Raw genomic sequence first — 27,138 nt, forward strand, 5'->3', positions numbered from 1 at the left:
TGACACTGATGAGATTAGAATTTCCAGTTCTAAGCAGCCATTCAATGAGTGATGATTACTTTTATATTAGGTGTAAACCTAACAATAATGCGAGTGGTGGGGGGAGGTGAGGCAAAACAAGGAAAGAAAAACGGGAGGTGGGTGCAGGGAGGCTGGGAAATGGCCTCTGGCTTAAGCGGTGCTGCAGGAATCCCTGTGTTTTACTGGAGTGTGTCTGTGAACAGCTGCTCAGCACAGGAAGATAAATTGCAATTGTGTTTTATTTTTCAGATCATTTATCTTCCAAGGAGGTAAATGCAGGCTGTAGGAGTTGTCTTGTCTGTGCATTCAACCTTGTGAGTTCCCCCTCCCATGTTAATACAAATATCACATAGCCTCTGACAAGCAGTCTCTGGGACCTCAGTTTTCTCTTTGGGAAAATCAGGGAATTAATTTTATATATCCCTAAAGGTTTCCAAAATTTAGAAACTATACCCAGGAACCAGAATATAGAGATGATTCTCCTACTAGAGTTCAGATAATCATTCTTACTGAAAGTTATTGATTGGTAGGTAACTGAGGTGCTCAGGGAAGCATATGGAGCTAGGCCAACAGACAGACTCAAGAGGAGAATTAGGGTGGAGATATAATTATTGATAGTACATATACTATTGATAATGTATATATAAACTAAGTACTATATATACGATTGTTTGAGGAATAATCAGGGAGAAAAATAACTGGTAAAGCAAATCACACTGAACAGCCCAAAGATGATAAAGCTTAGTTGTTATAACAAATTGTTCTGCAAAATTCAATACCATTTTTATTTCTTCTGCATACTAATCAGTAATAAGATGAAAACATTTTTCATGATATAATTCACAGTGTGATATATTTTAAAATACTTTCTATAGTGATAGCAGGCATATGCAAACCATCTTCTAGAATTAAATCTCACGCTTTAGTAGCTTGGGTGGATCAATGGTTTTCAAACTCTGTGACCTGAAGAATGAGACCTCTGGGGGTAAGTACCTGACATGCAAGGGTGGTGTGAGTGAAGCATGAAACCACAGCCCACTCCTGACTCCCACCCCTTCAACTAGAACAGTTCTGCTTTCAGCTATTTTGAGCTCCTTGAAATACTTCATTTTTAAAAAGCTTTTATTGCTTAAAAAAACAAGTCTGAAACCAACTGATCTAAATCATCAGCCTCACTATAAATGATGTAACTAAAGCCCTGAGTGGGTCCTACATCTCAAGATTCAATGAAACCCACAGCTGCATATTCCCCAGACTGTGCTTTATGAAGTTCACTCTTAAGTCTCACTATTCCCCTAGACTCAGGAGGTAGGCAGGTGGCATTTTCAACCCTCACCTTCAATAACAGAATGATAAATGGATATAAATAGGCTAAGATACTGGTTCTCAAACTTCAGCTGGCAACAGAGGCACCTACAGGGCTTACAGAACGTGGATCCCTGGGCCTCACATCCAGTACTTCTGATTCAACAAGCCTGCAAACTAAGAGTTTGGATTTCTACCCAGCTTCCAGATGATGCTGATGCTACTGGTCTGGCAGTCATGTCTGGAGGATTGCTGGTTAATCTTCCATGATGATCTGCTTTTGAAAAGCTATAGTGCACACCCAGAATCCATTTCATCAAGACCTGCAGCTTAAGGTCATCAACGTGTCTCTAAAGCCCTTAGGTCTTATTCTGCAGCTTCTCAAACATCACCTGGAGGAGGCACTGCATCTGGAGGAGACTTAGCCCTACCCCACTGGGCCACTACAGCTACTTACGGCGCTTCGTACCATCACCATTCTTTGTGCTGTCCGAGACCTGCTGCTTTCTGATGCTGTCTTCATCTGCCTTCCTGTCTCTCCCTGGGCAAGCACAGATCCGGGCCTCAAAGCAGCGGCGGCCCAGGACTTGCCCACTAGGAATTAAAGAGAAGAAAGGGTTAAATGAAAGGAATTCGAAAGGCCCCCTGCTGGCCATCACCAGTGCACCAGCTCCACCACCAACTTGAGGCTGCTTTGAGGATGGGCCCCCAAAGCATTTGGAAGAACACAAAAGTGCTTACAGGCCATGAGCAATATTAGTAAATAGCATCCATTTGTTCTGCAAAGAACCTCCAAGCCATTAGCTGAACAGCTGTATTTAGCTACATATTTTGAAGGAAACTTGAGTTAAGCCAGTGGATGTCTCCAGATAAAATCCCCTTAGGCAGCTCAGACTTATTCAAAGAAACTGTTAAATGCCTTGCGGCCCACATGAAAACAAACACTGTCTAATCAGAAACTATTCCAGTCAAATGTCAAGAATTCAGGTATGAAGTGACTTGAACACCTTCCCAACTCTTTTTTTTTCTCTTCTACCTTTACCCACCCTGTTCTGTCTCCACTTTCTTAGATCTTTTATGTAAGTGTTTGCAGCAAGGATTTATAGCACAAAGGACAAAATCTAGGGTAGCTCTCTGTTGTACATGCAAAGGTAATGATAAAGCAAACACAGTTTCACTTTGCCCTCTGCCCAGAGTTTCTACAGAATGACAGTTTTGCAAATGCCACTTACTCTCTGGTTTCCAGAGTAACAATGATTAAAATTGGACGTCGGTTCATCCCTCCAACACAACTGCTGTTACACATGAAATTGTACAAGACTGTCGTGAATTCAGTGCCAACCTGAACACAGGGAGGAAGAGAGTCGGTGTGAACAATGACTTGAACTAATGTTCTTTCTTCTTAGTTCTTCCTTCTTAGTTCTCACTTACTTAAACAACTCCATTTCTGATCAAGTGATATCCTTTCTTCTAAAAAACTATAAAACCCATGGTAGATTCTTCTTTGCCTTGGCTCTTAGGAAGCTTAAAGCTAGTATTTGCAATAGTGGACCCTCTGCACAGTATGAAAGGGTTTTTAAAAATAACCATCGTTGACCCTATTCACTTGCAAGCTGATCCATATCACTTAATTCAAACAGGGTTCATCACATATATAAAAAGTTAGAGATGAAAAAATTAATAACTACAGCAGTAATGCTCCAGGGATATTTTTATGATATGGATAACACTGTACAACATACATGTGAATGTATACTTCTATAATGAACACTCTGGAATTCAGAATTAAATAATCTAGTCCAGAAAATGAATTTATGGGTGAAGCAATCTGAAGCCTAGAGACACAGAGTTATAAGCTAGAAGTCCACAGAAAGAGTCAGCAAATCAAGGGTCTCCTGTCTTCCCACTCCAGTGTTCTCTCTGCTGCATCGTGCTGCTTTTCTAATCTGCCATCCTGCACATTCGAACTTCAACTATGAGATCCCTCTTAGGGCCTCCCATTTTCGGGATAGTGTAAAATGGTGGTGGTGGTTTAGTCGATAAGTCGTGTCCTACTCTTGCGACCCCATGGACTGTAGCCCACTAGGCTCCTCTCTCCATGGGATTTTCCAGGCAAGAATATTGGAGTGGATTGCCGTTTCCTTCTCCAGGAGATCTTCCCAACCCAGGAATCGAACCCGGGTCTCCTGCATTGCAGGCAGATTCTTTACCGACTGAGCTATGAGGGAAAAATACTTGCGTCCAATACTCATGTACATCCACTACCAGCTGAATTTCCGATTAAGATCTCTGGATAATAATGCCATGTATAAACTCAACTGTAGATTCAGTTATTTTCTGCCTTTAAGATGAGAACATGAGCAACAGAGCCATGTTAACAGTAACAAATTTGGTACACATTTAGCAGTTTTGAAGGGGGATAGAGAAGTGCCTGGTGAAGAGAAGGTAGACAATAAATACAAAAAAAGTTATCTATAACTAAGATAGAATTATATGCTTGAAACACCTCCTATTACTAAAAGTAATACTCTCTCAAGTCTGCCCAGTCCTTATCTGCTTACCTGAGGTGGCTCATAAGGTACCAGCACACTTTGTCTTCCTGTGATGGGGTCTTCTACGTACTGGGCATGACTGTTCCCTTCTACTCGAATCAAATGACTGGGAGGGGCAATCTGTCCTGCAGAATGGAAAAAGAAAAAAAAATTAGCTCATCAACCTCAAAACAAAGAAAACAAAATGAAACTATGGACAGAACACTGGTGGTCAAAGAAATAGTTTGAATAATAGAGGAAATATACATCCTTGAAAAGAAGACTAGATCCTGTTGCCAGAGACCTAACACATGAAGGTATCACAACCTTTATAGCCACAAAAAGGTCAGGAATGGTCATCTGTATATAAGGGAACAGTCCCATGTTTCTGGGCTCAAGGTAAACAAGTTGTAGAGGACTCTATAACTACATCTCTAAGCTGATCCATACAGGGCATTTTTCCAGCTTCTCTGAAAAATGGAAGAAAAAGGAACAAGTTAATTTAAAAAATATACCTGCCTGACAGAAAACACTGCCCCCAAATTGACCATTTAAAACACTATACGAAGCTAAGAATGGCAAGGATAGAACTTTCACTTTGCCTATTCTATTTTTCATGATGAAGTCACAATTTTACTTTGGTCATAAAGATGGGAAACTAACTTTATTTGTTGTACTGCAATTGTCCCAGGTTAGAGGGTAAAAAAGGGAAGCAAGTTTTGAAAGGAACATAAACAAAGTTTCACAAAATGTGATACCTGGTAGAACTCAAAAATAAAGACGCTGCTCCAAGAGTTAATGCTGTAAAGATGTTTTTCAACCTTTGGTCTCATATTTTCATTCTACAGTAACTGATACTCAAAAGGCTTCATATATCAAAATGCTCTCTATTGCCTGAAATATCATATATTATGGCAAAAATTTTAAATAACTATTGTGCTAAAAAATAAGAAAAAAGCAAACAACAACAAAAAATGGTTATGTCATCTTGACAGATCAAGAGAAGTTATGGAAACCGATAACAAAGCCTAGCTATAGAGAATAACTTCTACAGCATATTGTTAAGTGAAAGGTAAGATGCAGAGGTATGGATAATGAGGTCATATAGACAAGGACTAGAAATTAATATGTAAAAATTAGCTGTGTTAAGGTGGAGAGATTTTAACTTTATTTCCTTTTTTAAATTTCTATCTATTCTCTTTCTCCATTACTTTTTCTTTACCACTTATTATATTATCTACATACATATACTCTGGGTAATCTACCAATCTTTCTATTTTTCACATAATTTCTATAAAAGGTATTCTAACTCCCAATCCTCCTGTCTCCTCATTGCTCTTTGATGAATCTTTATGCTTTCTCTTGTCCTTCCTTTCAACTATTTTGTGTTCTTGACTTAGCCTCCCTTCATAAACTTTAGAATAGTAAATGTAAGAGAACCCTTGGAAATAATGACCGCTTCTGTAAAACTATTACTGAATCTGAGGCTCAGAACCTGGGATCTAACTTATCTATGGATACAGCACTTAAAGGTGGCCCCAAGATAACCTGCTCTCTGACTGTCAGTCCTTCACTTTACTGCTTCCCCTCCCAAGCTCCTGTTCTTGATTGTCCATTTACTCCTCTTGTTTGTTATTTGTCTTCATTTATTTCTCTTATTCCCCATTTTCCTCTTCTTTTTCTTTTTTTTTTTTTTTTAAATATTTCTCACTTTGTATGCTCTTTTCTCTCACCCTTCTAGACCCTAATCAGTCCAGCCTTGACAATAACCCTGGGAGAGGTACTGAAGCCCTTAGCAGGGGACCAACAGATCAGAAGCCACACTGTTCTTCTTAAATCCTTTCATTAAAAAAAAAAAAAGGGAAGTGTTAGGTAGTTAGAAAAGGAAAATGGAGTCCAAAATGGTGGTGGCTAAAAGACAAAGGGAAAAGCCCACAATAACAGAACAAAAGAAAATCTGCAGACTGGAGTGGGAGCGAGAACCTCAGGTGAAACATACCTAGCCCTAATTTGCATAGGAAGAGGAGACAAAGAGTACAAAAAGAGAGACCCAAGATGGATTGAGGCCTCTCTTTTGGGGTCGGCCCACCCTCACGCCTCCAGGGTATACTATCCTCTGCTTGCTGAATAAAACTCTGAGCTGTAAATGAGCTGTAACATTGGTCTGCCATTTCAAATCTTTGTTGCCACAAGACAGAACCCAGGAAATTACTCACTCTCCTGACAGAAGGAAGGAAGAAACAGGGAGAAGAGAGGCAAGTCCAGGTCATCCAGCGATTACCAATATTAAAATAAGCAGTTTAATTATTGTGAAAGCCTGAAATTTATTCAACATTATTCTCAGACAGTCTTGTCACCCAAAAAGGTAGACTAAGCTGCCATCAGATTGCAGAGGTTGGAAACAGATAGGTGGATCCCAGACAAAACTCTCCACAGGAGCTCTATTTCAAGCTTAAACAGCCACAGATCCCCATTCTCCTTACCCTCATTGAATTCACGACTCAGCTCATGGTTGGGGCACCTTTTTACCACTTCAGTGACATGCTCGGCCTTCTTGTAGACAGGCATGGCCCGGATGACAGCACCCTGAGGTGGTGGGGTCATAACCTTGATCTGGATGGGGCATGTCTTTGCAATCTGGCAGTACAGCTTCTTCAGTTCAGTGGAATACTGCTTAGAGATGGGTCCATGGTGGAAGAAAGAAAGGAAACAACAGGAGATTTTGTTATATTCAAAATCAGAACAAGGAAATATATATACATTTTCGGTAAACATGTTCCTTTAGAGCTGCCTGTTTGAAACTCAGCAGGACCCTATGGGACTCCTGGATATGGAAGCCTGTGTCCCCCACTCCTTGTTTGTAAGGAGCAGACTCCAGCCTCTGTCCTTCCCAGAGCCCCAAAGGACAGATTCAACATTCTGGTGATAAGGGAAGGGAGAGGATGCAAAGACAAGGGAAGAACAGGCAAGGAACAACAGTGCAGCCTTAGGGCAGGGTCCTGGTCCCCCCTCAAGGGACACACAGAACAAAATCTTTAAGCTCTTATTAGAACCAAAACCCCCAATGGAATGGATTTAGCATTCTTCACTCCAGAGAACACCTGAGGCCATATTAAAGGAACCAGTGAAAGGCATCATGAGATCACCTGAAATCAGATTAAAGGAGTGCTGGCCCTGCACACACTCTAATCTTATCATCAACCTCACTTTGGAACCACTGCTATAAAGCTCCTTACCAAATACTCCCAGGTTGGGTCACTGTTTTTGAGGGCAGGATCACACTGTGTCCCCTTATGACTAGTAAAGAAATAAAGCTATCCTTTTCTACTTCACCCCAAATTCTGCCTCTGAGATTTGATCTGGCACCAGTGCACAGAGACCAAGTTTTCAGCATCATGTTCACCATTGGTTGAAACCATTTATCAAAACACAGTTGTGTTATTATTTACAGTTATCATCTCTTCAGGATGAAGAAACTGATTCTCAGAAATATCGCAATGATTAACACTCTGAACAGGTTTATAGAGTACTGAAAACTAAATGGAAAAACAGTATTCTCATGTGTTGAGTGATATTAAGCAGACTATAATTAATTCCACCCTTATGATACTCTAGAGAGACTCATAGAAATTAGCGGTATGGAAAAAAATGTTTTCAGACAGAATATCTGGTAGATAGTGAAGAGATTTCATTTAAGGTCAAACAACTAGAAAATTGCAAAAGTTCCCTCAAACAACTGCACTTATCTTGTAAGGTCATAGCCTAAAAGAATGAGGGATCTGAAAGGGGTCATTTGGTCCTACGTTCTCATGAAAGGACTGCCCTATTACAACACAGTAAGACATGGCAGCAATAAAGATGATCTTTTCATTCACAAGGGACTGAAACTTTCCTCCCTATACTTCCTTCTGAATGGAAAGGAAGTTCAGTGGTTGGTTGGTTGGTTGGTTGTAGAATTAGAAAATAGGGTAGAGAAAGCATGAGACCTTGAAAATAAAGGTTCATCCTTGTTTCCTTTTAGAAAGTCTCCATTCTAATCCTTATATTATCTTAAACCTTATGCGATCACCCTGTGGGTCAAAGTCTCATCACTGCATTCCTCTTCATTCTGAGGTTGAGTGAAATCACTTGGGCAATGGAACTGCTGGCCAAGAGCAGGGCACCTAGTAACACTTACCCAAACAAAGGTAAACAGACACACATACACAGGTTACAAATCTAAATTGGCAACAATATTTTTCCAGGGAAAAGACAGTGGGGAGCAGGAGCCACAATGGCAAAGGGATTCATTACTGCTATGCTCTAACCCAACTCTGAATAGAAGCAAATGTCCCATGGAAAAGCACATTTAAAAATAACTGCTTTATTTCTTCCTTTTGAAATATAATATTTATTTAAATAATCTTTTTCTCCCAAGCATTTCAGTATATGAAATTTTCAGTTACGAATTTCCCAATACTAGATGTGTATTGCATAATCATTTCTCCATGCCCACAGGTCAAGGATTAAGCACAGCAAAAGGGTTTTACATAGCTTGAAGAAATAGGAAGCATGCCAAAAATCAACCACAAAAATAAAATTCTACTTGGGAAACACAATGAAATCTAGATGGATATTTTTGCTCAAGTGTTTTTTAACCAATGACTTTACAAACAAAGACATTGTCTTATAACATATTATGAATTCTCTTTTATTGACAACTCTCAGTAAATACGCCTATCTGTTCGTGTTTAAGTTAGGAGATATATAAGCTAAACATGAGTTTCATAAAATGTACCTTAGGAAAGATGACTCTAAAATAAGTTTGCAAGCTAACACCTGAAGGCAAATAAGGCACCCATCCAGATATGTAAAGATTATAAAAAAAGAAGGATAAGTGTTCAGAGTAGGACAGTTAAGAGGAACATTCCATTTTAATAACTGATATACTATAAATCACACCTGACAGACTAAAATGTAAAAGTACTAAGAATAATCTTAGGCATCATCAAGTGTTAAAACTTCACTCATTCTCATGGGAGTAGGGAATCTAATTTCTGAGTTTCAGTAATCTATATGCAATAATAACTTCACCACTTTTTTTTTTTTTTTTTTGAGATCTGGTATAAAAAACTTAATCTTCACAGAAACCTAAGAGGAAGGTATTACAGATCTACAGTCTCTTATCTGAAACCACTGAGGCCAGATGTTTCAGAATCCAGAACTGTTTAGATTTTAGAAATGGAGTAGAGTTCATATGAAAGTGAAAATGTTAGTTGCTCAGTTCTGTCCAACTCTTTGCAACCCCAGGGACTATAGCCTGCCAGGATCCTCTTTCTATGGAATTCTTCAGTCAAGAATACTGGAGTGGATTGCCATTCCCTTTTCCTGGGATCTTCCTGACCCAGGGATTGAACCTGTGTCTCATGCATTGCAGGCAGATTACCATCTGAGCTAGCAGCATGTGTTATAAATACCTCCAGCAGGATTTAATGGGCTTCCTTTGTAGCTCATGGGGTCTCAAACTGAGTGACTAACACTTTCAATTTTTTCTTTCACTATAATCAAACCTTAATATTTCTTCAGAATTCATGAATATTCACAATAAGTGGAAAATGAACATAAACCCTTAACGTTCAGGCCAAGTTTCGCCACCATGTAAATTTGCCACAAATTTATGAAATTACAACAAAATCAAAGCAACTTCTGTTTTTCAGAGTTCTCTGAATTTTGGAATTGCAGAAAACAGATAATGGATCAGTATTATTATCTACAATTTACAGATAAGAAAAAGGCAGGGGGAGGACTTGCCTGAGGTCACAGGAAAGAGCTGGTTAACAACCAGTAAGAATCATCCTGAGACCTGGAACAGTAGTTCCTCATCTCTCATTCTCTTGGCTCAACAGTGCATATATTTATGCTTTTATTTTTTCATAATTCTCAACCATATGGCTATTTTCTGAACCAACTTAAGAGGTATACAATCTTCTCTAACATTAAAATAGAGCTTGATAGTGATCTACTTATCAGCAATAATTCCTCTTTATTTATTTCTCAGTAGAATGGACTTCCCAGGTGGTGCTAATGGTAAAGAACTCGCCTGCCAATATAGGAGACAAAAGAGACACAGGTTCAACCTCTGGGTTGGGAAGATCCCCTGGACAAGGGCATGGCAACCTACTCCAGTCTTCTTGACTGAAGAATTTCCATGGGCAGAGGAGTCTAGAAGGCTACAGACCATGGGATCACAAAGAGTCAGAGACAACTGAAGCGACTTGGCACACAAACATATAATAATGTTTGCTCCTTATAGTGCAGGAGAAGCACCAAGTGATAGAAGTGAAATAACCCTGGCCCAGAAGGAAGGTGACCTGTAGTTTAGGACCAGCTGTCTGTCAGTACTTCTGTTGTGACTGGGAGGAATTCATGAGTGAGGTCCTGTTGTTTCACATGGTTTAAGGTCCTCTATATTCTGGCTTAATCTTTCATTCCCTCTCCTCATCCTCCAAACACACACTTTCCACCTCCCTTTTCTACCCATGCAAACACACCACACGCTCATCACCCACAATTCAAGCATATTTCCCCTGTTTTCCACATTGCGCTGGGACTCCACATTTCTATGTCACTCCTCAGGTAGAGATGCATCTAGGTTATAAACCATATTTTTCAATTTTTGTGATGAGTTTTACTACTGACTATATCTAAATGTCTGACTAGGATACATTCCAATTGTTGCTTCCGGTTAAACTTCCCAGACCTGTTGTTCAGTATCAGAGGGGCTGAAGCTAGTCTCATGCGGTTGCTTCTTGACAAAGCCAAGCTTCTTCTACTCAGTGTCCTTCACGGCTTGCAAATTGGTTTTGTAATGGCTTTTAATATTTTTCCAATACTAAATTCAGTCTCTCTGGCCTATAGTGTTTTCATAATTCCTTAGATTTGTCCACTTCCCCCACCAAATAGCTACTTTCATATTTACTGATTTTCCATGCTTCTGCAAGATCACCAAAAATGGGAATCTGACTTATGCCAAAATTTTAAATACCCTGGTGATTCAAGTCAGCAGAGACTGCAAATTGGAATATATCTGGTTTCTTTTAATATCTCTCTTCCTCTCTGGGACTTCTAAAATCTGCCCCTAAAATGCTCCCAAACATTGACTTGAGATTCTGTACATTTAAAGACCAATTTCTTCTTTTGGGTATGTATGTTTTGCTTTGCTTTAATCAGCTTTGAAGTCTAATATACTATGTGAAAAAGTGAAAGTTGCTCAGTCAAGACCCTTTGCCACCCCATAGACTGTAGCCCATCAGGCTCCTCTGTCCATGAAATTCTCCAGGCAAGAATATTGGAGTGGGTAGCCATTCCCTTCTCCAGGGAATCTTCCCAACCTAGGGATGGAACCTGGGTCTTTCATTGCAGGCAGATTCATTACCGTCTGAGCCACCAGGGAAGTCCCCTAAAATATTAGAAAATACATTCATTTTTAAGTGTACATGTTGATGACTTTTGACAAATGTACACTCCAGTATAACCACTATCATGAGTAAGATACATACACTCTCTCTTACCCCTGCCTAATCTTCCTTCAACCCCCAGCTCTCATTAAAATTATCTGATTCCCCTTTTCAGTCATTCCTCTCCCCAATAACTTCTCAGGCATTCATCCACCTGCTTTCTCTCATTATACTTTTGCCTTTCTAGAATTTTATAGAAATAGAATAATACTGTACAATCATGTGCTTAGATTAGCATAATGCTTCTAAGATTCATTTATGTTTTTGTGTGTATTAGCATTCCATTTTATTATTTAGTGGAATTCCATTTTCTATCAAGTCACCAATTATTTCCAGTTTTTTATTAGGATAAATAAAATTACAGTTGTTTTCCACATCTGTGGCTTCCATAGCCATGGATTCAATCAAGAAAGGACTGAAAATATGGGGGGGGGGATTTTCCAATAAGTTCCCCAAACCAAAACTTGGATTTGCCATGCAAGCAACTATTTACATAGCATTCACATTGTAGGCGGAGAAGGCAATGGCACCCCACTCCAGTACTCTTGCCTGGAAAATCCCATGGATGGAGGAACCTGGTAGGCTGCAGTCCATGGGGTCGCTAAGAGTCAGGCACGACTGAGAGACTTCACTTTCACTTTTCACTTTCATGCATTGGAGAAGGAAATGGCAACCCACTCCAGTGTTCTTGCCTGGAGAATCTCAGGGACGGCGGAGCCTGGTGGGCTGCTGTCTATGGGGTCGCACAGAGTCAGACACGACTGAAGCGACTTAGCAGCAGCAGCAGCACATTGTAGGAAGCATTATAAGTAATCTAGGGATGATTTAAAGTACAAATGATGCATGTAGGTTAAATGCAAATACTAGATGATCATTAAGAGACTTGAGCATCTGTGAGTTTTGCTTCTGTGGATTTTGGTATTCATCTGGAATCCTAGGACCAGTCTCCCATGGATATGGAGTGACCAACTGCATTATGAGCATTTACATACACATCTTGGACTTCCCTGGTGGCTCAGACGGTAAAGCGTCTGCCTACAATGAGGGAGACCTGGGTTCAATCCCTGGGTCAGGGAAGATCTCCTGGAGAAGGAAATGACAACCCACTCCAGTATTCTTGCCTGGAAAATCCCATGGACAGAGGAGCCTGGTAGGCTACAGTCCACGGGGTGGCAAAGAGTCGGACACGACTGAGAGACTTCACTTTCACTTTCATATACACATCTTAAGACATGTTTACATTATTTTGATTAAGTACTATAAGTGTGAGTGCTGGTTAAGTGTATGCTTAACTTCATAAGAAACTGCCAAACTCTTTTAAAAGGAGGCTGTGCTATTTTACATTATCACCAGCAGTGTAGAAGGGTTTCATATCCTTGACAGCACTTCAGTTCAGTTCACTCAATCATGTCCAACTCTTTGTAACCCCATGGACTGTATACACAAGGGTCCCCTGTCCATCACCAAATCCCAGAGCTTGCTCAAACTCAAGTCCAGCGAGTTGGTGATGCCATCCAACAATCTCATCCTCTTTCATCCCCTTCTCCTCCTGCCTTCAATCTTTCCCAGCATCAGGGTCTTTTCTAGGGAGTTGGATCTTCGCATCAGGTGACCAAAGTATTGGAGCTTCAGCTTCAGCATCAGTCCTTCCAATGAATATTCAGGACTGATTTCCTTTAGGATGGACTGGTTGGATCTCCTTGCAGTCCAAGGGACTCTCAAAAGTCTTCTCCAACACCACAGTTCAAAAGCATCAATTCTTTGGCACTCAGTTCTCTCTATGGTCCAACTCTCACATCCATATATTACTACTGGAAAAACCATAGCTTTGACTAGATGGACCTTTGTTGGCAAAGTAATGTCTATGCTTTTTAATATGCTGTCTAACTTGGTCATAGCTTTTCTTCCAAGGAGCAAGTGTCTTTTAATTTCATGGCAGCAGTCACCATCTGCAGTGATTTTGGAGCCCAAGAAAGTAAAGTCTGTCACTGTTTCCACTGTTTCCCCATCTAATTGCCATGAAGTGATGGGACAGGATGCCATCATTTTTGTTTTTTTGGATGCTGAGTCTTAAACCAGTCTTTTTCACTCTCCTCTTTCACTTTCATCAAGAGGCTCTTTAGTTTCTCTTCGCTTTCTGGCATAAGGGCAGTATCATCTGAATATCTGATGATACTGCCCTTATTTATATTAAGGAATATCCAGCCCGACATTTTGCATGATGTACACTGCACATAAGTTAAATAAGCAGGTGACAATATACAGCCTTGATGTACTTCTTTCCCAATCTTGAACCAGTTTGTTGTTCCATGTCTGGTTCTAACTGTTGCTTCTTGACCTGCATACAGATTTCTCAGGAGGCAGGTCAGGTGGTCTGGTATTCCCATCTCTTTCAGAATTTTCCAGTTTGTTGTGATCCACACAGTCAAAGGCTTTAGAGTAGTCAATGAAGCAGAAGTAGATGTTTTCCTGGAATTTTCTTGCTTTTTCTATGATCCAACGGATATTGGCAATTTGATCTCTGGTTCTTCTGCCTTTTCTGAATCCAGCTTGAACACCTGGAATTTCTCAGTTCACATCTTACTGAAGCCTAGCTTGGAGAATTTTGAGCATTACTTTGCTAGCATGTGAGATGAGTGCAATTGTGCAGTAGTTTGAGCATTCTTTGGCATTGCCTTTTTTGGGACTGGAATGAAAACTGACCTTTGCCAGCTCTTGGTATTGTCAATTTCAGTGCCATCCTCGCAGGTATGTACTGGTTTTCATTATGACTTAAATTAACATCACCCTGATGTTTAACGATCCTGAGTATCTATTCATATACATATATAGATTTCATTTATATTTATATTGTATATAAAAAGTTTAAAATATATATTTATATTCATTTTGTATTTTACAGACAGATTTGCAATTTGTTTCTGAAGCTTCTGCTTAAATTGTTTATACTTTTAAATTTTTAATTTTTTTAATTGAGTTGTGTGTGTTCCTTTTTGACTACAAGAGTTCTTTATATATTCGGATATAGGTCCTTATATCTTGTAAGTTTTTAAAATATATTTTCTCCAGGCTATCTCTTGCCTTTTGTACCTTACTCTCTGTGCTTTTCCAAAACAGCTAATTTTAGGAAATTATCAATATTTCACCTTTAATACTCATGCATTTTGTGTTCTAAAAAAATCTGGTCTAATCCAAAGTGAGAAGAATTTTCCATGTTTTCCTACAGATTTATAATTGTAACTCTTGCATTTAGTTCTATATCTACTTTCAGCCTCTTCTTTCTCTCCTTCCTCTTCCTCTTTCTCTTCTTTTTAATGGATATTCAATTGTTCTAGCACTATTTGTTGAAAAGATTATATTTTCCTTCAAAATTGCATTAGTAACATTTTTTAAAATTAACTAACTGAATGGGTTCAAATCTTTATTTGGACACTGCCTTCTTCTTTACTGACCTAGTATTCATAGTATTCAATAGTATTACTATAACACCATCTGGATTACTCTATCAGTTCAGTTCAGTCACTCAGTCATGTCCGACTCTTTGTGACCCCATGGACTATAGAACACCAGGTTTCCCTGTCCATCACCAATTCCTGGAATTTATTCAAACTCATGTCCATTGAGTTGGTGATGTCATCCAACCATCTCATCCTCTGTCATCCCCTTCTCCTCCCATCTTCAATCATTCCCAGCATCAAGGTCTTTTCAAGTGAGTTGGTTCTTCACATCAGGTGGCCAAAATATTGGAGTTTCAGCTTCAGCATCAGTTCTTCCAGGACTGACTTCCTTTAGGATGGACTGGTTGGATCTCTCTTCTGTCCAAGGGACTCTCAAGAGTCTTCTCTAACACCACAGTTTAAAACCATCAATTCTTTGACGCTCAGCTTTCTATAGTCCAACCCTCACATCCACACATGACTACTGGAAAAACCAAAGCTTTGACTAGACAGACCTTTGTTGGAAAAGTAATGTCTCTGCTTTTTAATAAGCTGTCTAGGATTACCCTATAGCAAATCTTAAAATCAGGCAATCTATGTCTCCCAATTTTGTTCTTCTTTTTCAGAATTGCCTAGTTATTCTAGATACTTTGAATTTCCATATAATATTTACCAGAAATATGTCAATTCCCTCAAAAGTGTCTGGTGGAATTTTAGATGAAATTGTGTTCAATATATAGGTCATCTTGAAGAGAACTGATATCTTAAAAACACTGTGCCTTCTAATCCATGAATGTGGTACATATCTCCATTTAATTAGAACATCTTCAATTTTTCTCAGGAATAGTTTTCAGTAGGCAAATCTTTCACAGGTTTGTTTGATTGCTTCCTCAGTATTTTTAAATTGTTATAAATAATATTTTTTAATTTTAAATAATATTTTTAAAATTTTCATTTCTAACTGTATGTTGTAAATATTTACAACAAATTTTAAACTGTAAATCATATTTTAAATATTTAATTTCTAACTGTATTTTTGATTTCTAAATAAAATGACTGTGTTAGTTCTACTAGTTTTTTGTAGATATAATTTTCTACATAGATGATCATGTCAACTGCAAGTAAAGCCAGTTTCTTCTTTTCTAATATGCACAAATTTAAATTTTTTTTCTTGTCTAACTTGATGAATTAAACTATGGTTCAATTTGCTGTTATTTTCTTTCTCTTCTTTAAATTTGAAACTTTGCTTTAAGATCAGTACTTTTAGACTTTCATAGTTTCCTAATATAAGCTTTTAATTCTATGAAGTTCACTTTAAGCACTCTTTTAGATATACTGACAACCTTTGATGTATCTAATTTTTAACACTGAGGAATATGTGAGACATTTCTTGTGGGAGGGTTGGGTTCTATTATTCTTCATATCCAATATATTATAAGGGACTACATTTACATTCTTGAGAAAAACAATTCTTTCTCTGGGCTTTTGGTTCATTTCATGGATTCCATTTTTATTGATGGTTTGAACTTATGTATCCTTTGTACATTTTCTTACCATTCTAAACAGATTTTTTTTCATTGCTGTTCCAAGATTATATGTATATGTATTATTTGTATCTCTAGCTAGGTTTTCCTACTTGTTAAGTCACTTCAGTCGTGTCCGACTCTGTGCGACCCCACAGACGGCAGCCTTCCAGGCTCCCCCGTCCCTGGGATTCTCCAGGCAAGAACACTGGAGTGGGCTGCCATTTCCTTCTCCAATGCATGAAAGTGAAAAAATAAAGTGAAGTTGCTCAGTCGTATCTGACTCTTAACGACCCCATGGATTGCAGCCTACCAGGCTCCTCCGTACATGGGATTTTCCAGGCAAGAGTACTGGAGTGGGGTGCCATTGCCTTCTCCAAGGTTTTCCTACTTATAGCTATCAAATCAAGAACCCAGTTGAGTTTATTCCTGAAAAAAAGAATCCACTATAGCTTAAGAATTTCTTTGGTGATCCAAGTCCACTGCATTGAATTTTCAGCAGCTTTTGGGTAGATATTAGACATTCCAAACTTTATGTTTGAAGATACAAAATTTCTCTCTCTGAAATGCAGTCCCTATTAGAAGCAGTTATGGGGATTAAAAACTTACCCAACTTCTCTTTTTTTAATGCTCTTAGTTATAAAAACAGGTACACATAAAAATTATTGAAAAAAGAGAATATATGACATATTCCCCCTACCCAGACACACATACCACATTTTATATTTCTTCATACACATACACACACACATACAAACTGGGGGATACCATAAAAAGTTTGGTATCTTTTTTTTATTTAACATATCATGTTGCTGTTGTTCAGTTACCAAGTTGTGTCCGACTCTTAGTGACCCTATGGACTGCAGCACACCAGGCCTCCCTGTCCCTCACCATCTCCTGGAGCTTGCCCGAGTTCATGTCCATTACACCGGTGATGCCATCCAGCCATCTCATCCTCTGTCAACCTCTTCTCCTCCTGTCTTCAATCTTTCCCAGCATCAGGACTGGGAAAGGTCAATCCTCATCCCAATTTCCAAGAAATGCAGTACCAAAGAATGGTTCAAACCACTGGAAAATTGCACTCATCACCTATGCTAGTAAGGTTATGCTCAAAATTCTACACACCAGGCTTCAGCATTATGTTAATCGAGAACTTCCAGATGTCCAAGCTGGGTTTAGAAAAGGCAGAGGAACCAGAGATCAAATTGCCAACCTTTGCTGGATCAAAGAGAAAGCAAGGGAATTTAAGAAAAACATTTACCTCTGTTTCATTGACTACACTAAAGCCTTTGACCATATGGATCATAACAAACTGTGGAAAACTCTTAAAGAGATGAGAATATCAGACCATCTTACCTGTCTCCTGAGAAACCTGTATGCAGGTCAAGAAGCAACAATTAGACCATATCATGAGTATGTTCTAATTTAAAAATATAATTTTATGTGGATATGTTTATAGTATAAAAAAGGACATACTATGATTTATTTAAGCATGCCTTTCTTAGATAGTGTAAATTTTACTCCACTGTAAAAATATCACTGAATAGTGATTTTAGCATATAAATCTTTAGTACATAAATTAATTTTAATTGAATCTCTCAAAACTGGATAATTGAGTCAATGTTTATTTTAGTGTTGTAGAAGTCTGAAGTCAATTTGAATGTTCTTTCTTTAAATTAAGCCAACTGCTATTCTCCCTAGTTATTACAGGATTTTTTTTTTCTTCTTTGTTGTTAAGTAAAAATGCATCTGTGTGTCCTTTTTTACTTCTTGAAATAATTTGGAAATTGGTAAGCTTTTAACTTACATGCTTGAACTCAACTTAGTAATTTTGTTTTTGCTTGTATTTTTGTTCTTTCTGCTCTTACTAGTTTCTGGGAACATGAGAGTCTGCTTTGGCTCTCCTTCTCTACCCACCATGCATTTTACAGACTTGAACACTAACTGTCGGCATCTTGTTTACATTCTAGGAAAGCTTCACACATTTGTTTTCTCTACCATTAGTATGATTTTGTAGAGTTAACTTTGATTTATTCCACTACAAAAAATTGAAAGTCTTCTACTGCATTTCAAATAACCTTTCTTATCTCATCTATCTCCCTTTTTACCTTATCCAGTCATCTTTTGATCAGAGCCTGCTGTTCCAGATTTATTATTTTCTTCTCCAACTTTATGGTGCTTATGTTTTATTACTTTGTACTGAAGCAACATTTAATTTTTTTTCAGTTGTTTATTTGCTTTATTTGGTTAATTAAAATCAGTCCCTTTATGCTTATTTATTAATATAGGCCCCTAATTAGGTTCTGTTGCCTTCCATGAATATATTATAGCAAGCTATCAGAACTAGTATTGACATCTTTCAACATTTCTCAATTCAGTTCTATACCTTTTAAATAATAAATTTGCTACAGGGGTCTGTCAGTAACTTGAGTGTCTAATTCAGTTAGGCATTTTTCTGGAATTCATAAAAGTTTAGTGGAAAATAAAACACTGACTACATTAGAATCTGCTAAGCAGTTGCCACTGCAAACTAAAAATGAGATCTATTTATCTCCCCATTTGCACATCATTCAATAATTATCAAACAAACATTTACCTGAGCATGCCAGGCACTCTATTCTGTACAAAGGACAGAGAGAAATGAGATTTTAAAAACCCTCAAATGCAGGAACTTAAATATCCTCAACTGTATAGGACAATCCTTAATGTTTTAAAGTAAGTTGAAAGAAAAAATTACTCAGTCTTTTCCCTCAAGTTGCTAACAGTTTAGAAGCAGAGTGAAACACAAACAATGCTACAGGTTTGCAAAGTGTCATGGGATTACAGAGGATAGAGCAATTAACTACAAATTAATAAAATTTATATTTATTGAGCACGTACTATATTCAAGACTCTGTTTTAGGTGTGGAAACTCAGAAGTGAACAAAAACTAAAGTAAAGCTCTAAAGGTACTAACATTCTAGGATAAACAAGTGAATATTCTGTCAGATGGTGAGTAATAAGTGCAATCAAGAAAAGAAAATCAAGGTAAATTTAAAGGAGATAGAGTCAAGAGCCAGGAGTTAGAGACTGCTATGTGAAGAGGATATTATTTTATCTAGAGTTGTCAGAGAAGGATACTTTGGTAAGCTGATACTTAAAGAAAGATCTAAAGGAAGCATGGGAGTGAGCCATGTATGCTCTAGGGAGATTATGTTCCAATTGCTGGAGACAGCAAGTGCTAAGGTCCGGGGGTGAGTATGTCTGTCTTGAAGGCCAGTGTCACTGGAGAGCAAAGGCTACAGCAACAGTGGATGTGATCAGAAATTAGAGAGGTTGAGGCCCAGATCATCCAAGGTTTTGGGCCAGAGTAAGGACTGCAGTTTTCCCTGATGTGAGACAGGAAGCCGCCATGAAGGTTTGAGATGGTGACATGCTCTGATTTGTACATTAATAAGATTCTGACTGTTAAGTGAAGAAGAAACTCTGTTGACCAAAGATGGAAGCAGAGAGACCAGCAAGGAAGGCACTGCAAATAATTCAAGAAAAGTATGAGAGTAGCTTAGACCAGCAGGGAGTTGGTGAGAAGCACTTGGTTTCCAGATATATTTTAAGCAGATTCACTGGTGGATTGGTTGGAATGAGAGAGAAGGAGAAAAGTAAATGCATTCCAACAAAGTAGAGAAGAAAGATTTCATAGAGGTAGTGATATTCAAACTAGGTCTTAAAAAGATAGGTTACTAACCCACTGGATGGTGCACCCAAAGACAAGAGGATAGAAGGGCCGAGAGGCAGAGAGCAGGGTCACCACAGAGAGGAAATCACCAGTACAAGCAAAAGAGATGTGAATAGGGTTGGAAAAGAGATAGGCTAGGGGAAGGAAGAGGAGAGGCTGAGTGAGGGAAGCACCTACTAGATTCAGAGGAGCCTTGGATTTCTCAAGAAACAGGTGGACTCCATCAGCAGGCAAAGCACAGTCACTGAGGACTGCAAAGCAGGGGAAAGACCTGATCAGTTTCTATGTAGTAAGTAAAACAAAGTTGGCAGGAAGAAGAGACTAGGGCAAGGTAGGAAGAAGGGATACCCATCAGGACCCATTCAGGCAGGAAATGAGGAGGGACTAAGCCAGAGCAGTACAAATGAAGGACAACGCGGAGAGATGGCAGAAATGTTTTGAAATTACTAAAATTCCGTATTCTAGTTTTCATCATGAAAGATATGCACAGGAATACCAAAATAGGCCAAAAGCAATTATTCATTAGAAAAACATGCTTTCAAAAATAATATGTCATTTTCTTATCTCTTGTCTAAAATCAAAGCAGAATGAATGAGAGCTCATTAACTCTCCCAATATTCAGGAAGGCTCCTCATATTTAGGAAGAAAATGAGACATCGTTTAGTCATTGGACTTGTCAACAGATCGAGAAAAGAAAAAATAATTTGTTTTAATTTTGGACAAGGAAAATAAAATACCATGAGGTAACACTGGAATTGACAGGCCAGTTTTGTTGTGGAAGAGGACAGGGCTTAATTCTTAAAGCCAAGAGCTTTGGAAAAGGAATTTGATCCAAAACCAATAATGAGAAGCAACATTTACTGGATGAGGGGTAAAAAGACAAGATTCAAACTCTGCCTCTTCTATATATTCCCCAAGTCTTTATGTAATAACTTCACCTCTCACAAACATAAAATAGAAAAAAATTATAACAAGTAATATACATGTCTTAGAGTGGAAGATAAATTCATGGCTATGAAAAGCCTTCATCAACTGAAAAGACCTACATAAAAGGCATGTGTTATGATTATTACTGAAGCCTATTTCTAAGATGCATGAAGAGCTTAATGTAGCTTAAGTAATTTTGGGAACATCATGAAAACATTTTTTAACCTGGTCAGGAAATGATTGTTACCAGATAATAAAAGTCTACTAAAGTTTGAAGATTAACCATTTTCAATGAATCACACAGTTCATATTTTTCTGCTAGTAATCTCTAGGTTCTAAACTGGATTCAAGTTACTAAATTCATTTGCTTAAGAACTAGATTTTTAAAATCTGTTTCCACATATTTGTAAAATATACATGTATGTATCCATAAGCACATATAATTTTACACGTCGTTAATATTTACTTGGGCTTCCCTGATGGCTCATATGGTAAAGAATGTGCCTGCAATTCAGGAGACCCAGGTTTGATCCCTGGGTCAGAAAGATATCCTGGAGAAAGAAATGGCAACCGACTCCAGTGTTCTTGCCTCACGAATCCCATGGTCAGAGGAGCCTGGCAGGCTCTATGGCGTCACAAAGAGTCAGACATGACTGAGCATCGTGTAATATTTGATTACACTAAACTGCTCAAAATTTAATATCAGTAGTCAGATATTTCTATTTCTCATGTTTTCTAGATGTATTTATATTTTTACATACAGGTATATTTCCTTCATCTTAATCACTGGAAAGAAGGAAAGGACTGGAATAAAATGGAGGGAGATCTTTGCTTCATTGTATTTATTTAAAGACAAGATTTGAAGCAATATGGAAATATTTTTAACATTTTGGAAGTTGTTGGGTGTCTAATTAACTGTTTTTTATATGCTTGAATTATTTCCTAATTAAAAATTTCCTTTTACAGCACCAGATTGTAAAATCACTACAGACTTATGATTTTGGAAGACACAGAATACAGTAATAAGATATTAGAGCCCAGAAGAAACATTATAGCACATTTTGTCTAAACTTCCTTTTCCTCTTGATTTTTAGATATAAAATTTATACTTAGAGAGGTAAAATCAGTTCAGTAATTCAACAAATATTTATTAAGCACCTGCTTCACACCAGACTCTGTCCTAGGTCCCAGGGACTTAAGACAAGTATTCCTTACCCTAAAGAAGTTGGTTTAAAGGCAGCATTAAATTGTTTCTAAAACTGTGATATATGTTCTTTAAAAAAGGCAGAATCACATACGGTAAAACATGGGGCTCTACTTAGTCTAGAAAGTCAAGAGGGCTCCCTGGAACAATGATTTCTAATGGTTGCACAACTAAATCTAGGTAATAGGTAGGAATAAACTCAGATTTCCTTAGAAATAGAAAAGCTTAGATTAGGAAAAGCTTAGAGATCATTTGCTTTAGCCACTTCAGTTGCAGAGGAGGAGCCCAAGAAAAACTGATTCCAGTGAGGAAATGAGGCTTGCTGAAAACTAAGCAGCAATAAGGACCATCCTGGCATTCAGACTAACGTTCCTCCCCACGTACCATGCAGTTGGTCGCCATTGTATGGGGCCATTTGGTAGCACAGCAAATTTACATAAACACAATATGATTAGAAAAACAAGTAGAAAGCACAGAGGTCATATAAAAAATAAAATATGATCACCAATTTACATGATTACAATATTTTGTAGTGTTTTGTTGACCCAATATCACATCCTTTCTAGTTTAGTAAAATATGCTTCTCTAGAAATTGAGATATTTTCCCTTAATTTGTAACTATATTGTCAGAATGGAATGTTGAACAAGAGAATGACATGAAATGCCCACCAGGTTTTTTGAGATCCGATCCTAGATTTGAGAAGTCAGCAGTAGACTGTAGTAATCTTTGAACACAGGTAAGACTGAAGTAAACTTGTGGCTCTTTACATTATGCAAATTTTAAAATGAAATTATTTGATGAAATATTTTGATGAGAAAAAAAAAGAGAAGAAAGCACATGTGAAAGAATTTTCTTTCAAAGATGGAAGTATCTGATTTCCAAAGAAATCGTGGACTTCTGACACTCATTCACTGAGGGATTTCAGGCAACTCATAGGATCTCCTTGAATCCTGGGCCAAGCATCCATAGGGAGAAAATGAGGAGGCTCTGTTAGAGGATCTATAATGTGTCTATATATTTCTTCTATTTTGAATATTCTATGATCTGGTACAAATCTGTTACAGACACCGGTTATCAGGATCACACTGGTTAAACTAACTCTTTAAAAGTAGTATAGAAAACACAGGATTGATAATCTTTCTGATTTCTGATCAGAAATATATAAAGAGTAGGAGTCAATGTACGTACTTACATGTATGTATGCACATTCGAGACTGTATTTATTTCTTGGAAGTACTAGCCTACAAGCAAGTATGAAGGGCCAAATTTTGGGGTGGGCCTCAACCAAATTTCTTCTTAAACAGTCTTGAAAATCCATAGGAACAAATTACTTATATAGTGGTATGGAACAGAGGTGCCTCCAAACAAACACATAAATTCAGCTCTTTCTGGCTATAAAATATCCCTAACAAAACACACAAGCAACCTCTCCTAAGTTTTGTTTTGGAAGGAAGGGGAAGAGGTTTGCTCTATTAAGGAATGAGCTGGTCAAAGCCAAATATCATGTTTAAATAAAATAACTCCAGGGGATTTTGGAAAACAAGAGTAAATTCAGCTCCTTTACTAATAATATGTTGCAAAGAGAAGAGGGGAGGAAAGCATTCCAGTAACTACGACCCATCGACACCACCTGCCTCAGTCGAAATACTATATTACACACTGTTCGCTGCCAGGCTGGTAATTCAGTATTACAACGCATAGAGATGCCAGCTAATGTCAACACACACCTGCGTAATTTTTTAACCGCTCTCTTTCCTAAAGGTGCAATGAAGACCCTTCCCCCACACTCCATCAAACAAAACAAGAAAACAACTTTACTCTTTCAACCTGTTCTGGAAGAAATGCCATACTATATGAAAATCCCAATTGCAAGGCTGCCTTGACTTGTCACTGTCCAAGAATATGGATAGAATAAACAAATCAATAATTATATAATCTACTTTCCTACTCAATCTACCATAAAGGGAAGCAATTAAGTAGGGTAACATCAATGCCACCCTGCTGCTGCAATGTCAGCTTCCAGATAAATCCACATCTGGCATGTTCTCATGGGCTTCCCTTATGGCTCAGCTGGTAAAGAATCCGTCTGCAATGCGGGAAACCTGGGTTCGATCCCTGGGTTGGGAAGATCCCCTGGAGAAGGAAAAGGATGCCTACTCTAGTATACTGGCCTAGAGAATTCCATGAACTATATAGTCCACAGGGTAGCAAAGAGTCAGACATGACTAACTTTCACTTCATTCTAAAAGGACATGTTTGAAACTTTTTCTAACGTAATACTATGCAAAATATGACCTACTGGCCATTCAGTTCAGTCTCTCAGTCATGTCCGACTCTTTGTGACCCCATGGACTGCAGCACACAAGACTTCCCTGTCCATCACCAACTCCTGGAACTTGCTCAAACTCATGTCCATCGAGTTGGTGATGCTATCCAACCATCTCATCTTTTGTCATTCCCTTCTCCTCCTGCCTTCAATCTTTCCCAGCATCAGATGGGTCTTTTCCAATAAGTCAGTTTTTTTGCATCAGGTGGCCAAAGTATTGGAGTATTCAGCTTCAGTGTCAGTCCTTCCAAAGAATATTCAGGACTGATCTCCTTTAGGATTGACTAGATGGATCTCTTTGCAGTCCAAAGGACTCTCAAGAGCATTCTACAAAACCACAGTTCAAAAACATCAGTGCTTCAGTGCTCAGCTTTCATTATAGTCCAACCCTCATATCCATACATGATTACTAGAAAAACCATAGCTTTGACTAGATGGACCTTTGTTGGCAAAGTAATGTCTCTGCTTTTTAATATGCTGTCTAGGTTGGTCATAGCTTTTCTTACAAAGAACAGTGTCTTTTAATTTCATGGAGCCAGTCACCATCTGCAGTGATTTTGGAGCCCCCCAAAATAAAGTCTCTCACTGTTTCCATTGTTTCCCTATCTATTTGCCATGAAGCGATGGGAACGGATGCCATGATCTTAGTTTTCTGAATGAACTCCTTATTTCAGATTATGAACTGCTTATTTTTCTGAATGAACTCCTTATTTTCTGAATGAACTGTTTATTTCATTTTTCTTATTTCTTCCTTTTTCTGAATGAACTGCTTATTTCATTTTTCTTATTTCTTCATTTTTCTGAATAAACGCCTTATTTCAGATCATAAACTCCTTATTGCAAAATTCAGGCTTACACTGAACAAAGTAGGGGAAACCACTAGACCATTCAGGTGTGACCTAAATCAAATCCCTAACGTTTATACAGTGGAGGTGACAAATAGATCCAAGGGATTAGATCTGATAGACAGAGCACCTGAAGAACTATGGACAGAGATTGTACAGGAGGCAGTGATCAAGACCATCCTCAAGAAAAAGAAATGCAAAAAGGCAAACTGGTTGTCTCAGTAGGCCTTACAAACAGCTGAGAAAAGAAGAGAAACTAAAGACAAAGGAGAAAAGGAAAGATAAACTGCCCATTAGCCCATGGAATTAATCTTAGCATATCCAGTGACAGTCACTCAGTTGTATCCAACTCTTTGTGACTATACAGTCTGTGGAATTCTCCAGGCCAGAATACTGGAGTGGGTAGCCTTTCCCTTCTCCAGGGGATCTTTCCAACCCAGGGATCGAACCCAGGTCTCCCATATTGCAGGTGGATTCTTTACCAGCTGAGCTACCAGGGAATGGAAAACCAGAGGCAGTTGAGGTCTATTAAGACTTAGGGCAAGATACCTAATCTGATGATGGCTGAAAGTAAAAAAAGAGAGTAAAATCTATGCTTATGCTTAAAACATCAAAACATTTTTGGCCTTCTACATGAATTTGGGTTGATTAAAACTAAAACAAATATAATGAGATTTACAAGTAATCTAAAAGACAACCACCATTCAGTAACAAGAAATACTCCTAATTTACAGTTCTTTTTTTTTTTTTTTCAGAGAGTTCAAAGAATACATTAGAGGCAAAATGTAGGGTCTTTACTACCTTAAATAACCTAAAATATTTGACAAGAAATAAAGGGGGCAAGATCAAAAGCTGTCACAGCTCCATTCATTCACATTCAGCAACTACTGCCTTAATTTAGACAGAGCAATCTGAAAATAATCAGTGATTTAAAATTTTTTTCTTTTCTTAAGTATATTCTTGGGAAATGTCAAATTTAAAAGGACATTTTATAAGGGTTAGAGGGTGATGAAATAAAAACTGGAACAAACAGGAAAGAAAATCATACAAAAAAGGGTGTTCGGAGAACACAAAGGTTAATTTCTGGCAATTGTTTTGGCAGGGGAAAGATTAATAAAGGGGAGACAGAGATACTTGAAAATGAAAAAAATATGAGGGTCAAAAACTTTTTTTTTTATCAAGAAGCTTTGGAAAATTAATGATAAATAACCAAATCACTAAAATGCAAAAACAGTCTTAGCTGGAAAGAGCGAGACACAACTTCATAAAAGCTGCTTGAAATATACTGAATAACCAGAAATGCAAAAAGGCAAAATGGCTATCTGAGGATGCCTTACAAATAGCTGTGAAAAGAAGAGAAGTGAAAAGCAAAGGAGAAAAGGAAAGATATACCCATTTGAATGCAGAGTTCCAAAGAATAGCAAAGAGAGATAAGAAAGCCTTTCTCAGCGATCAATGCAAAGAAATAGAGGAAAACAACAGAATGAGAAAGACTAGAGATCTCTTCAAGAAAATTAGAGATACCAAGGGAATATTTTATACAAAATGGGCTCAACAAAGGACAGAAATGGTATGGACCTGACAAAAGTAGAAGATACTAAGAAGAGGTGGCAAGAATACACAGAAGAACTGTACAAAAAAGATCTTCATGACCCAGTTAATCATGATGGTGTGATCACTCACCTAAAGCCAGACATCCTGGAATGTGAAGTCAAGTGGGCCTTAGGAAGCATCACTAAGAACAAAGCTAGTGGAGGTAATGGAATTCCAGTTGAGCTATTTCAAATCCTAAAAGATGATGCTGTGA

At 38.1% G+C, this 27,138-nt stretch overlaps 1 protein-coding gene across 11 annotated transcripts in view; it reads right to left on the reverse strand.

Moving 5' to 3' along the window:
• TP63 (tumor protein p63) overlaps window positions 1–27,138 on the reverse strand; it is a 273,318-nt gene that overhangs the window by 26,105 nt on the left and 220,075 nt on the right. For 9 of the 11 annotated variants that reach the window (XM_025286582.3, XM_025286568.3, XM_044943625.2 and 6 more), the window contains 4 exons: window positions 6,341–6,527; window positions 3,888–4,003; window positions 2,559–2,668; window positions 1,784–1,920 (listed from right to left, as the gene is read on the reverse strand). In XM_025286582.3, the coding sequence (XP_025142367.1) occupies window positions 1,784–1,920; window positions 2,559–2,668; window positions 3,888–4,003; window positions 6,341–6,527 (550 nt within the window). The remainder of the gene's footprint in view (window positions 1–1,783; window positions 1,921–2,558; window positions 2,669–3,887; window positions 4,004–6,340; window positions 6,528–27,138) is intronic. The other 2 variants (XM_025286573.3, XM_025286600.3) reach the window with 1 other exon arrangement.

Source organism: Bubalus bubalis, chromosome 1 (assembly GCF_019923935.1).
Source record: "Bubalus bubalis isolate 160015118507 breed Murrah chromosome 1, NDDB_SH_1, whole genome shotgun sequence".
Taxonomy (NCBI): Eukaryota; Metazoa; Chordata; class Mammalia; order Artiodactyla; family Bovidae; genus Bubalus; species Bubalus bubalis.